The sequence below is a fragment of the Podarcis gaigeae genome, assembly GCF_964106915.1.
Source record: "Podarcis gaigeae genome assembly, chromosome: 13".
Taxonomy (NCBI): domain Eukaryota; kingdom Metazoa; phylum Chordata; class Lepidosauria; order Squamata; family Lacertidae; genus Podarcis; species Podarcis gaigeae.
In genome coordinates this window covers 54,782,021-54,796,985 of record NC_139689.1, presented here as the reverse complement: position 1 = coordinate 54,796,985, position 14,965 = coordinate 54,782,021, and the positions used below count along the sequence as shown (strand labels likewise).

At 43.6% G+C, this 14,965-nt stretch overlaps 1 protein-coding gene across 4 annotated transcripts in view; it reads right to left on the bottom strand.

The window, feature by feature from the left end:
• TNS3 (tensin 3) overlaps positions 1–14,965 on the bottom strand; it is a 76,134-nt gene that overhangs the window by 26,624 nt on the left and 34,545 nt on the right. For all 4 annotated transcript variants that reach the window (XM_083709063.1, XM_083709060.1, XM_083709061.1 and 1 more), the window contains 2 exons: positions 8,788–8,948; positions 6,227–6,353 (listed from right to left, as the gene is read on the bottom strand). In XM_083709063.1, coding sequence (XP_083565189.1) covers positions 6,227–6,353; positions 8,788–8,948 — 288 coding nt within the window. The remainder of the gene's footprint in view (positions 1–6,226; positions 6,354–8,787; positions 8,949–14,965) is intronic.

The window sequence follows — 14,965 nt, the reverse complement described above, 5'->3', positions numbered from 1 at the left end:
TGCAGTTGGACAAAGAAGGGGGTGGGCCAGAGCATTCCCCGTCACAGCCTTATCTTTTATCTTGATTTTCATTGTCTGCATGTGTTCTATATTTTAACTTGTAAGCCATCCTAGAAATATTTATGCAGAAGGGCGGCCTACCAATTATTAAAACAAACAACCTTTTAAAATCTATTCAGGAAAATCCAGCCTCCTGCATACTGAACAAGAGACACACATGTTTTGCTTTGTAGCAAATATTTATCTTTATCTGCGATTACAAATTTTAGGGTATTGTTGGAAGCTAAAATTGTATCCATCTCATCTTCCACCTGAGTTCTGAGATCCACAAACTCTTGGAAGTTCAGTGTAAACACAAGAAACAGAACAATGCAAACATCTGATAGCAAGAATAATACAGGAAGCTGGGGGGACCGACATCCTTGAGGACAGGAATGGGGAACCTGAGGCTCCCATATGTTGCTGGAGTGCAACTGTCCCTGATCCTCATGCTCATCCTTGGGCTGGTGCCCAACAACATCTCAGGGGCCACAGCGCCCCCCCCCCACTCAAGGAAACATGGATAGCTTTCCATGTAACAACAATAAATGTTATCCCTGACAGCAGATTTATAATTATTCAGACTTGGTTTGAGAGGCAGTAAAGTGTCACCACCTTTCCAAAAGATGCTAGAAATTCTGAAGAACTGATACTAGAAAGGAAAAAAAGTGAGATGAAGTCAGATAAATATGGGATGATCCCACACCTTGTTTGATTTCTACTTCTAGCAATTACCATCGCCTTGATATTAGTAAAGGAGTGAATGCAGACAGACAGACAGACATATACTTACACAGGGTAGATCTGGCAGCCATAAAATATCTCCAATGCAATCCAGTCATGACTATAGCAATGAAGTTAGACAAGGCACCATGACCAACTTGGGTTGGATTAGACCCAAAATGAATAAAAAGCAGCAGAATTTATGCAATGCAATATATACATTAAATATTTGAAGATATTTCTTACAAGAACCCCACTGGTAAGAAGTTTTCAATGGAAGCCAGACGAGCCATTATCAGGGATGGATGGAATGGGGCAAAGTTTGCTGGTGGGTTGCTTGAAAAAGAGGCAGAAAGAGACCTCTCCTCTCCTCTCCCCATCCACAAGAACAACACAGAAATCACTCCCCCCCCACCCCTGCTTGAACCCAGAAGCCTTGCTATGGGGGCTTATCTCTATTTGGATCATGGCCTGGGACTGAAGAGATGGGCCTCGCTGCCCAACCTATAGAACCTTCCCCACAAGAACTGCTTCCCAGTGCCAGTAAGAGAAAGATAGCAAGAGAGCAGCAAAGGCACATTTCGCTTGCTGTCACAGGGAGCAAGGAAAGACGCTTGCCTGGCCCTTCCTGTCTGCACGTAAGGGACACACTTTTTGCAGGCGCGCTTGTTCCCTGCCTGGGGGCTTAGTTTGCTTCTCAGGAAGGCCCTGACACTGCATGCAAGGCAAGAGCAATGTTGCTAAGCAGAAGAGCCCACTTCTCTTCCTTCTTGTGAGCCTTTCTTCCTTAAGGCTCCTTGAACTAAGAGAAGTTTTAAAAGAAAGAAAGACAACAAATGCTATTTGGTGGGGTGTTTTGTGGGCTCAGTTACAAGCTTCCAAAAAAACCTGTTGCTTACTAGCCAGGCCAGGCTTCTTCATAGCCTAGCCATTTGAGAAGTGGCCCTCCACCATGTCCTGACTGCCCCCCCTTGGCACGCTGAGACGGTTTTGCAGAAGGGGGTTAATATATGGGCTGGAGATTTTGAAAGCTAGACTGAAGAAACCTCTCTCTGTGGACAGTTTTGGCTTAATGAATCCAGTCTCTGTGTCAGCTTCTGCTGACCTTTGAAAATCCTTTCCAAGTCCTGTGATTCTATGGCAGCAAATGTTCAAGCACAGAACATTTGTGAGACGCAGCTCAAATCTCTGGCAATTGGCTTGGTGCAGAATGTTTTAGCTTGTGTAATGCAGCTACACAAAGGGACCTCAATTCACTGCTTGAGGCATAAGACAAGAGGGTCTTTATAAGTCCCAGAGTGGGATACACAGAGCATTCTTGTTTCTTCAGAAGCACACAGGAACCCTCCATTGCAAAACTAGCTGCCCTCACGATGCCAGCTACCAAGTTTCCACTGCTGGATGTTTTTGATGTTTACATTTAATATGAAAAGCCAGGGGGAACGACATACTGCTTGAAGAAGGCTACCTGCTTTTCATAATGGGATTAGTTGCTCATGGGCCAGATTGCTTACCTGACACACAACTTAAAAGTAGAGGAAGACACATTTTCACAGTGCTCTTTTGTGCAAACAAGGACGTAGCCTCAAATGGACAAATGCAATATGTAAACTGGCCAGTTGTGGGTATCTTCCACAGCAACTCCTGGGATTGCAGCAGTATTTTGCTCTGTATTTTATAATTTTATAGTACAATGGAACCTCGGTTTTTGAACATAATCTGTTCTCGAAGACTGTTTGACTTCCAAAACGTTGGAAATCAGAAGCAAGAGGCAGTCGGCAAAATCCACTGAGAAAAAAGAAAAGCATGCAGCGGAAGCCGTTTGACTTCTGAGGCGTGTTCAAAAACGGAAGCAATTACTTCCGGGTTTTTGGCATTCGGCTTCCAAAACATTCGGCTTCTGAGAAGCTTGAAAACCAAGGTTCTACTGTATTATGATGTTTTAATGATACCAATGTGGTATTTTTCATGAGCTGGTGGTTTATAAGTAGTTTTATAAAATAAATAAATCAATAGCATAAAATAATCCCAGGAATGCCCAAATTGTGAACCTGAATCTTCCACCTCACCTAAGACAGGCTGAACCCCTATTCCTTAACCTATCTCTGCCTTGCCCATTCCCAATGTCAGAACTTGAAATTAGAAGATTGCAGGTTCCTGCCTATGAAGACCATTCCAAGAAACTTCATGGACATAACTGGGAGGAGTTTACAAACATACCCCATTTCTCCAGCTAGGTATTAGCAATACAAACCAGAACGACATGCTTATCAAGGATTAAATCCTAAATGAACTACAGTGGTACCTCGGGTTAAGAACTTAATTCGTTCTGGAGGGCCGTTCTTAACCTGAAACTGTTCTTAACCTAAGGTAACACTTTAGCTAATGGGGTCTCCTGCTGCCGCTGTGCCGCCACCATGCAATTTCTGTTCTCATCCTGAAGCAAAGTTCTTAACCCGAGGTACTATTTCTGGGTTAGCCGAGTCTGTAACCTGAAGCGTCTGTAACCCGAGGTACCACTGTATGTTCCACTGGCATTGAACAGAAGGAGCTGAAGACTCAAGGGAGCTGCTGATTCAACAACCAGGGTGCTCCTGGACAAGAGGAGACAGCATGGGGCTGCTCAATTCCCTTTCATGGCCATTCGCATCTCCACTGCCATAACTCTTTCTGCTGGAGACCCAAGCATCAGTGGCAGGGGCGCCATCTATGTGGGGCTGTGGGGCGTGCTGCTGTCATGTGTGCATGTTGTGGGGAGTGCACGCATGTGTGTGGTGACATTGCATGGCCCCAGACCCCTCAATCATGGGAGGCAAGCCTGATCAGTAGTGTCCTGACCCTCAATCTCACCAATCCTTCATTACCTGACTCACAAACAGGTAAGAACACAACATAAAAACACAAGCATCCAGTAAATGCAGAATTTAAACTTGCAGACAAACATGATGAATAAATTAGCAGCAAAGCACACAAAATGTACCTTATGATAGCACAAATTGCAGGGTGCAGAAAAAGCAGTTATTCTCACAACGACATAGTGGGGGGAAATAGCACAAGATAGACAGAAAAGTGCCTTCCCTGAGACCACCAAGGGAGTTCATGGATGAAATGTGAACCAAGAGCTTCCTGGCTCAAAGAAGACACTAGCTCAGCACAGACTAGAGCCTTTCTCAGACATTCATTTAGATTTAATGTATGGACATGGGAATGGGGTGGGAAGGATCTTGGGTGCAGGATCTGCCCCAGATCTATACCCATGTATTATAATGTGCTCAGAGCGCTGCAGCATTTATGCTTACTGTCCAGCTGCCTTGGTCTAACTGAGGTGAAAGGCAGGGTATATTTTTAACAAACAGATGAGAAAACAGGAACATACTCATGGAGTAAACATTAAAAACTAACTTTCTTTAAGGTCCTATCAGTGGCTTCTGTTTTATAGTTTCCAAAGAGGAATCTCACACCAGTTTAATCAAAAACCTGGATGAACCTAACAAGCCAAAGAATTCAGGGGCATCTATCTGACAGATCTTCATAGAAATAGTCTGGTTGCAGATCATTTGTTTTTTCCAAGTCATTTTCACTGACAGTGACAACATATTTTGGTATGCAGAAACAGAAAGCTCCCGGCTTGACTGAACATGCACAGATCATAGTCCTCTCTGACAAACATGTTTTTGTCAAGGAGAAAAGGGAAAAATACCACCAGAAACAGTTCATTTACGAACATGCCCAATAATAGAAGCTCCCTCTGAGAAGCTTTGTCCAGCTCTGAGACAATTCACCATCTAGGGACACACTAGAAATAGCACAAAGTATGGCAACTTATGCACAATTGGTCCCATTTTGCTATGTGGATATCCAGACCTCTGTTACTGGCCCCTAGTAGGTATCACCCCCTCTATTGTGATGTTTCTGTATGTATATTATTAAGGTTAGATGTGCCCCCTTCTCTTTGCCTAGGTGGGAATATGGATGGCTCTGTGGTCTTAATCTATTTCATCCTGTTTTTATATACCCCCCTCTCTTCCCACTCCTGTGTGACTGCATTTATGTGGACGGCCACAAAATAAATAAATACATAGATTGTCCTCCCTCCCCTCGCTGGGGCTGCTGCCCAAACCAGGGAAAGGCTGCAGCGCAGAAGCACCAGGGGGTGGGTGGGAGGACAGTGGCTGCTCTCGGTTGCCCTCTTGCCCAGCTTGCAGCAGGAGATGGCTTGGCAGCCTGGGGTGGAGCCTGCAGGCAACCCCAGCACCCCAACCCCCACTTGCGAATGAGGTGCCAGTGCGTGGAGAGGCAGTGGGGAGGGCCAGGGGGAGGGAAGGTCAACCTGGCCAGTTTAGCCTCAACCCCTTCTTGCTCACCTGGTGCACCTTACTCCACTCCCGCCCCCACCATGCGCTGGGAGGGGGGGAGTTGCCAACTTCCAAGTGTCTCTACTCCAGAGACACTTGTCTCTCTTTCTTCTCTCCCTATTAAAGTGGAGTGCTCCCCACTTTACATGCGCAAGCTCCTGGAATGTACCCCCTATGTAAACGGGGGGGCGGGTGTTCCTGTAATAATAATCGAGGTGAGTATGGATGCGTGTGCAAGTTTACACTCGGACACCCCACACTCCAAAAGCCTTCTGTATTGAATAGATTATATAACTCTGAAGGCAGTGCTTTATTAAGATATCATTTATGCAATGAAATGTTTCAGTAATTAGCATAGTAACACTGCTCAAGCAGCCAAATGACTGAATTTGCAGACTGTCCACAGAAATGTTAGCAGCAGGAAAAATTTTCTATAAATTCTTTGTTCTCACGAAGCACCAAACTTCATCAACCATGCAGGAGAAAATAGACTTAAAATGTCACCTATGAGCAGAGTCCACATTCAGGAATATGTGTACCTGGATTCTCTGTAAATGATTAACTGTTTTAGCTGACAAAACCTGCAAAGCTAAATATAGAATCTGATCCAACTCTCAGGCCTCTTGCACACTTCAGCAATTTTATTGTTGTCAAGGCTGCAATGGGTCTGGGTCTCTAGGGTGATCTAATGCAAAGAAGAACAAAGTCCCTGTATTTTCAACAGCTATACAGAAAAGGGAATTTTGGCAGGTGCCCCTTGCCATGTGAGAGTCTGAAGAGACATGTCTGCTGAAATTCTGTCTTTTATATGACCATTAAGTGCACAAGATACCTACTTTTTTATCTATTTATACTCCCTCTTTTGCTTCCCGTTATTAATGTTAAGCAAACAGTTGAAGAAGCTGCAGCTATTTTGCACAAGGAAAGTCTAGTCTGTACTGTGGAACAATTCTAACAGTTCTAAGAGCACAGCTCTGAGAGGCCAGAGCTGTGAGGACAATGGCAATGGTACCCACCTGAGAGGCGCCAGAACTGAGTTCCAGTGAGTTCTGGCTGAAAAAACCCTGGTTGTAAGATATAGAAGCAAAATACAAAACTCGCTATCTCACCATAGGGAGTCTCTGGTGATACTGGAAATTCTGGAGTAGTCTGGAGCGTTTCATTCCCATTTTTTGTTGGTGAGAAGATGCTGCTGTCTGCTTCATCCCGGCCTTCCTGATAGTGTTCAACACGCCTCTAGATTATAAAATAGAAACATGGAGGAAGCCCATTTTTTTCAGGCACGATCAAGTCAGCCTACATAAACCTTTTGCCCCACTTTTAAAACAGAAAGATCTCAGCGCTCCTAAAGCCGCAGACAAGTGGACACATGCAGCCCAGTCGCAGTTAATCTGGGGAAATGACCACTGACCCCATTGCCAGATTGACATCTCCTGGGTCCAAAGTGGTAACTACAACAACAGCACAGGGCTGGTTCCAAATCTTTGAAGGCATGCAGACAATCCCCAAAACAGTGGTAGAGTAGGCATTCTTACTCAAATAATACTTTATTACCTGGGGTGTATGGGGTGTCAGGGAGGGAAAGTACCTCTGGTGGGGGACATGCAGTGCTCCTTCTTGGGCAGTTTGCTCATCTTTGGTCCCCCCACCCCCCGCACTCAGCTCTCACCTGCGGCTCCTAGAAGCTGTCAGCAGACGACAGCAGACACGCCCTGGGGGGAAATGGCTTCAAATGCCTGGCTAAACGGGTGAGGTTGACTGATGGGTCTTAAACCCTTGGTGAGCGAGGAGCATCCCTGCATGCAAAGACCGGCTCTGGCGGATTGAGTGGACAAGACCAACACTGGGTCCAATGGTCAGTAAAGCGCTTCCTGCACCTGCTGCTGAGGGGAACGAGGGGCAGGTGGGGCTTGTCATCTTGGAAAGGGAGCCTGTCTAGGACAATGCTGATCCTAAACCTTCATGCCTTGCAGCCATACTCATTCTTGAGAAAAGTTTCAGGAGTAAACCCTGAGGAACAGTCCAAACCCACTGTCTTGCGGAACGTCTTTGGGAGAAGAAAAGGTGAAGGAGTAAACGCTACACAAATCCAGAATGAAGTCCCTAAGGCAATGGAAACAAACTCCTTTGTGCCTAGCAAGCTGGTACATCAGGACCATGTGTCCTGGCTTGTCCACCAGCCTATTACAGGTCAATGACTCATGGAAGATGGCCATCATTGACCATGAGCTGAAAAGGCTCAACATTGACCTTGCCGCTCTACAGGACACCAGACTCACTTCGAATGGCAGCCTCTGAGAGTAAAACTCAGGAGGGCACGTTCACGGCATAGCTTTCACAGTGAGGACCTCTCTTCTGTCTGTGATAGAACCACCAGCTGGAGGGCTCAGAATGCTTGCTTTCCCTCTGCCTCTCAACAACCTCTGGTCTGGTTAGCATCTTGAGTGTCTAGGCTCCCATACAGACCAAGGACCAGTTCTAAGAGGAGCAAGACCAGGTTGTCAGGAGGGTCCCAGCCTGAGAACACCTATTCCTGCTGAGAGAATTCAGTGCTAGAGTTGGGAACGATCATCACACATTGGACAACTGCATAGGCCACTTTGGTATTACTGGCAGCATGAAGGAATACGGGCAAAGGAAGGTCTGCCTGAACTGTGCACAGCCTCTGCACCACGAGCACCAAGGCAAAACATTGAGTGTCCTGGAAACAGCCAAGATCAGGCCACAGGAGCCAGCTGGACTTGATGGACACCAGGCAATCAGCATTGAACTGTGTTCGTGCCACACGGAGCTACCACAATGCTGACTGTGACACAGGTAGTCACTCCCTGGTGGCAAGAAAGATCCATCTCCAGCCAAAGACAGCCCAAAGCCCAAAGTAGAAAGTACGGCCTTGAATCAACTCTGCCAGAACAGTCATGCCTGAACTTTTTGAGTGCTTCCCTGATTTTGTTGAACAAGCTCTACTGACCTGCACCAGACATAGTGTTGAAGCAAGGTGAGACCGCATCCAAGAGGCAACCTATAACACAGCTATGTCCTCCCGGCTGGTTAGAGACTGGCATTAAAGGACTTGGAATCTGTTATTGCTGTGAGGCTCTCCTCAACTACAAGTGTGTTCCCTGTGAAAATACACTTGCTACGCTGAGAAAGGCAAGGAGTGATGCCCAGCGGATTGCCAGACGATGTGCCAATGACTCCTAAAGCTGTGCCAGAGCATCCAACTTGCTGCTGACACCAGCAACATTCGCCAAGGATGTGCTCTACGGGGAGCTGGCCTCATGCATCAGACCCATTGGCAGACCAACTGTGTTACACAAAGGTATCTGCAAACATGACATGAAAGCTGGCAACATCAACCCCGCCATGTGGGACTCCCTTGTAGACAACAGCAGCACCTGGAGACAACCAGTCAGGTCACATATCAACAGCAGTGACCAGAGGAGGAATCACTGCTGAGAGGAGTGCAGAAGGAAGAAACACCATGGTACACCTGCAGCAGCACAACCGGATGCCTTCCTCTACCCCAGCTGCAACAAAACATGTCTCTCCCCTATCAGCCTCTACAGCCACAGCAGGTGCTGCAACCTTCCAACAGCTTGACCTCACCCCCAAAGGTGCACTCTTCCATTGTCTCTCAAGACAGATGGATGCCAACCAACTTTCTTACCTCATTTGACTCCCCTCCAGGCCTGTATGAACCCAGTCTTTCCGCAGAAGGCTCCGCCCATTCACACTTTGGATATAATGGCTGGGCTGAGACATTGTTCTCAAACTGTGCCTGGCTTAACTTCTTGTTTAGTCCACTCAATACGTCATCTGCTTGAGAGCCTGGAGATACAAACACACAGAGAAGCTCGATCTGGTTACACGTTAAACATTCAGACAAATACTTTGCAGCAAAATCTATTGGGCAATATAAAAAGTGACCACCAGGTAAAGTGAGTTTGCAGTAAAGGGATGTAATTCATTGCCAAGGATAAAATCAAGTAGATTAAAATGGCATTACTGACTGCAGTGTTGTCAGCAAACCTAGCCAAAGTAAATTCTAACATTTTGCATTCCAAGTGAGCCCTGGTTAATACTCGCCATATGTCATCCCTGTACTGCTATTTGCTCATAAAAAGGAACTAACACCGGTTGCTTAATATTTATAAGAAATTCTTCCTTGTTTATCAGAAATGCTACAGCTGCCAGCACATGCGTGTATTTTTATGTAAGCGCAGGGGAGAAAGAAATGGGGAAGACATAGCAGGGTGGAAAATGGAAGCTTCCCTTTTTAAGCACAGCCTAAGGGAAAGCCTAAGGGACGTGGGTGGCACTGTGGGTTAAACCACAGAGCCTAGGACTTGCCGATCAGAAGGTCGGCGGTTCAAATCCCCGCAATGACGGGGTGAGCTCCCGTTGCTCTGTCCCAGCTCCTGCCAACCTAGCAGTTCGAAAGCACGTCAAAGTGCAAGTAGATAAATAGGTACCGCTCCAGCGGGAAGGTAAATGGCATTTCCGTGCGCTGCTCTGGTTCACCAGAAGCGGCTTAGTCATGCTGGCCACATGACCCGGAAGCTGTATGCCGGCTCCCTCAGCCAGTAGAGCGAGATGAGCGCCGCAACCCCAGAGACGGCCATGACTGGACCTAATGGTGAGGGGTCCCTTTACCTTTACCTTTAAGAGAAAGTTAGGCTAAAAGCCCCTTTTCCATCCTAAAATATTTTCTTTCCAGGGAACAGGCAAAAAGTGGTCTGCTTCTAGTACACTGTTTATGATTCAATTTATTATTATTTTTAATATATTTTTATTAAAGATTTCTTGGTTTACAAAAGTTATGTGCAATGTCTCTTTTTTCAACTTACATTTTCTACAGGTCAGTTTCATTTGTTGAGACATGAGTGTTACATTAGGAAGAAGAAGGGGGAAGAGGGGGAGGGGAGGGGTGGCAATGCTTCTATTCTATTTATTGTATTTGTGGGGTTTAGTGTCAGTGTTGCTTGTGCGGGTTCTCTTTACTATTCGCTTGTATTCCTTTGGTGGTGAGAGAGGTTGGGGTTGGCCAAGGGTGTGGTTGTTGCTTGTTTGTGATTGGCTGTGGTGAACTTTGTTTTCATGTGTGAGTGAAGTGTGTGTGTGTTTTTGGATCAGGTTAGACATATTGATTTGAATGCTGTTGGCGGGTTCCTGTTGTTGTCTTGCTGGCCTGTGTGTGTGATGAAGGCGTCTTCTTCTATTGGTCCCTGTGTCAGTTTCAGTTTGTTGGTTAATTTTTCTAGTAGGGCTGTTTCCCATACTATTTGGTACCATTGGTCCAGGCTTACTCCTGACAGGTCTCTCCCGTGTCTGGCTATGATGCTTCTGGCTGCTAAGAGTAGGTGGGTTACGAGTTCTTTGTGGTGCAAGTGGGCATTATTGTCTTGAAAGATGTTTAGAAAGGCCAATTCTGGGGTGATTTCTAATACTTGTTTGGTTATTTTGCATATTTCTCGTATGATGATGTCCAGAAGAGCTGGATATTCATAATTCAAGTTATGCAATATCGTATCACCACAGAAAACCTGGATGATCCAATTTTATAAATAGCAGGTCTTGTGGTAATTCTACAATAACTGGCCGAATTTAGATGAAACCTGTTAAGTATTGTCACAGTAAACATTTGCCGCTTTCCTGGCTGGAGGGGAGAACTGGGGTGAAAGGGAAGGGAAACACCTGAGAGGCATTAGCTTGAACCCTGAGATTGTGTTTACTTCCTTTCCCGCCAGTTATTCAGCTGAGAGTGGCCTGGCCAGTATAAAGACCTAAAAAGTGGAAAGGCACCGGATGGATTCACAGCAAAATATTATAAAGAAATGAAATACGCCCTACTTGTACCGTTGAAAGAAGTGATGAACAATATATTAAGAAAAGGAGAATTACCAGAAACTTGGAAAGAAGCATATATTACATTAATACCAAAACAAGATTCGGATTTAACACAAGTAAAGAACCATAGGCCAATTTCGCTGTTAAATAATGATTACAAACTATTTGCAAGCATACTGGCAAATAGATTGAAAAAGATATTGAATGAGATAATTCATAAGGACCAATCAGGCTTTTTACCTGGCAGACAGATGAAAGACAACATAAGAAATATAGTTAATACAATTGAATATCTGACTGCCAGAAATGAAAAGCAAGCGGTGTTAATTTTTGTGGATGCGGACAAGGCCTTTGAGAATATATCTTGAGAATTCATGTTAAAGAATCTGGAATTAATGGACACTGGACAATTCTTCTCAAAAGGATTAAAAGCTATATATTCAGAACAGAGAGCAAAATTGATTGTAAATAATATAGTAACAGAAAGTATCGATATTACGAAAGGTATAAGACAAGGGTGTCCATTATCACCATTATCATTCATATCGGTACTGGAAGTCCTTCTACAGACAATAAGGAGAAATGAAACAATAAAAGGAATTTCAGTTGGTCGGAATGAGTATAAAGTGAAAGCCTTTGCCGATGACTTAGTACTAACAATAGAAGATCCAGTTACAAGTGTTATAGGAGTATTAGAGGAGATAGAACAGTTTGGGCAAGTGGCAGGTTTAAATTGAACAAAAAGCAAACCAAAATGATAGTTAAAAATATGAAACAGGACTTGGTGGAAGTACTGCAACAACAAATTGGCATAGAAGCAGTAAAAAAAAGTTAAATATTTAGGAATTTGGTTAACACCTAAAAATATTGATCTTTTTCAAAATAATTATACACTGGTGTGGAATGGAATTAAAAGAGACAATTTTTAAAGAGTGGCAAAAAGCAATTTCAAGATATATCTGGCAGGGAAAGAAGCCGAGAATACAATGTAAGTTGTTAACAGATGTTAAAGAAAGAGGAGGCTTCACCCTGCCAGATTTGAAATTGTATTATGAAGCATCTTGTCTCTGTTGGTTAAAGGAATGGATGTTATTAGAAAATACAGAATTGTTAGATCTGGAAGGTTATAATAATAGATTTGATTGGCACGCATATTTATGGTATAACAAAACAAAAGTCCATAAAGGATTTGGAAACCACATATTTCGAAGATCTCTAATAGAAATATGGGATAGGTATCAAAACCTACTGGAACGTAAAACGCCACATTGGTTATCTCCATTAGAAGCAATGAGTGTGAAAAGGATCAGTATGGGTGGGAATTGGATATCTTATGGGGAATTAATACAAAAAGAAGGGAGTAAGTGGAAGATGAAGCCATATGAAGAAGTTAAAGAATATGTGAATGATTGGCTCCACTACCGCCAGGTCAATGAAATGTTTAAACAGGATTTTAAAGAAAATGATTTGATGATAATAAATCAAAGTTTGAAGTAGAGATATTAAGTAATAAATATAAAATTTTGTCCAAAATGTATAAATTGCTGCTTGAATGGCATTTGAAGGATGAGGAGGTAAAGTCGGTAATGATTTATTGGGCCAAAGATATTGGGTATAATATACAGTTGAATGATTGGGAAAAACTATGGAATGAAGGTTTAAAATTTACTGCATGCATCCTTAAAGGAAAATGTGATGAAAATGATGTATAGATATTACACCAGTTAAATTAGCTAAAATGTATAAAGTTAGCAATAAATGTTGGAAATGCAAAGAAAAAGAGGGAACATTTTATCATATGTGGTGGGAATGTAAAAAGGTGAAAAACTTCTGGGAGATGATAGATAATGAGATGAAAAAAATGTTGAAATATACATTTATTAAGAAACCAGAAGTATTTTTACTTGGCGTTGTAGGAGATGATATAAACAGAAAGGATTGTAAGTTGTTTTTATATGCAATGACGGCAGCAAGAATATTATTGGCACAAAAATGGAAGCAAAAAGAATTACCGACAAAAGAAGAATGGAGGATGAAATTGATGGACTATGCAGAATTGGATAGGCTAACCAGAAGAATTCGAAACCTGCGGGACCAGAGATTCACAGAAGACTGGTGTAAATTTACGGACTATTTGAAAAGTAATTGTGATGACCAGATTACATTTGTAGGTTTGCAAGACGTTCTGTGAGGTAAATTATTAGCATCTAGATCAAGGGAAGTAATAGTGCCACTGTCTTCTGCTCTGGTCAGACCTCACCTGGAGTACTGTGTCCAATTCCGTGCACCACAGTTCAAGAAGGACACTGACAAACTGGAATGTGTCCAGAGGAGGGCAACCAAAATGGTGAAAGGCCTGGAAACGATGCCTTATGAGGAACGGCTAAGGGAGCTGGGCATGTTTAGCCTGGAGAAGAGGAGGTTAAGGGGTGATATGATAGCCATGTTCAAATATATAAAAGGCTGTCACATAGAGGAGGGAGAAAGGTTGTTTTCTGCTGCTCCAGAGAAGCGGACACGGAGCAATGGATCCAAACTACAAGAAAGAAGATTCCACCTAAACATTAGGAAGAACTTCCTGACAGTAAGAGCTGTTCGACAATGGAATTTGCCGCCAAGGAGTGTGGTGGAGTCTCCTTCTTTGGAGGTCTTTAAGCAGAGGCTTGACAACCATATGTCAGGAGTGCTCTGATGGTGTTTCCTGCTTGGCAGGGGGTTGGACTCGATGGCCCTTGTGGTCTCTTCCAACTCTAGGATTCTATGAATTATTTGAATTATTGCAAAAATGGTTAAAGAGGTGGATTGTGAGTTAAGATAATTAAAGGCAATAGGAATTTAAGAAATGCAGAAGAAATGATAAAAATGGTGGATCATCAGAGGTGCTGATGGAAGTCCAAAAAGATTGTATAAGATGTGAAGTTCTGTGGAATGTATAATAATTGGTATGTTGAAATTAATAAAAATTATATATATATATAAAGAGAGAGAGTGGCCTGGCCAGAGGCATTAGCCAATGGCCTCTCAACCCCTGGATCAGCTGTCAACGAAGCCATTTCTCTTGGCCTTAAACTGGGAAGAGCAGATTCCTCCTCTACAAACCAGGCAGAGAACGCAGCGGCTATTTTCTGAGATCTGCTTTTCATCAGCAAGATTCTCCTAGAGATGCTTCAGCGGTCTCTGAAAATACAGTACATTTGCATCTTATGTGGGGTTGATGTTTGGGGGATGGTGCGTATATGCCAAAATGAGTATACATGAGTATGCGTCCCCTTGGAACTGCCCCTGTGTGAGCATCCTTACCTTTGCGGCGCTGGGGGAGAGCTTTCAAGCTCGCCACCTTGCTTACCGCGCAAGTCCTGCTCAGAACGCAGGGTCAGCGATGCTCTCGCAAGACCTTAAAGGTCTTCCTTGTTGAGCCCGATTTTGAGCCCGTCACAGCCACGGTTAAAGGTGGGGGACATTCACAAATGCTTCCAAAAGCCTTTCAGAGCTTAAAAGGGATGGGGAACACGAACACACAGACGAGAAACACTACACTCAGATTCAAAGCACTCCCAATGTTTGGTGCTTTCCAGATGTCTCATTATTTATGGTATTTTAAGATTTTGCTGGAAGCTGCCCAGAGTGGCTGGAGAAACCCAGCCTGATGGGTGGGGTATAAATAATAAATTATGATGATGATGAATTTTTACAACTTTTTTCTTTTTTACATATTGCTTGTATTTTGAGAACTCTGTTCATAATCAAAAGGACAGAGTTATACAGGGAGTCTTTCATAATTCTTGTCCCCTAAGGGGGAAAAAGTAAATGAATAATGACCTTTTTTTTCATAAATGGCAAATCGCAAGTAAAGTAACTGCACTATAGACAAAATAAAAAGGTAAATCTATTTCTCCTGGGTCTATGTCTGCTGCTAAGGAGACAGAATGCTGGGCAAGATAGAATATTACCAAATAATTAAGATTTATTTTAAGCAGCCCTAAACCTTGCTTCTGACC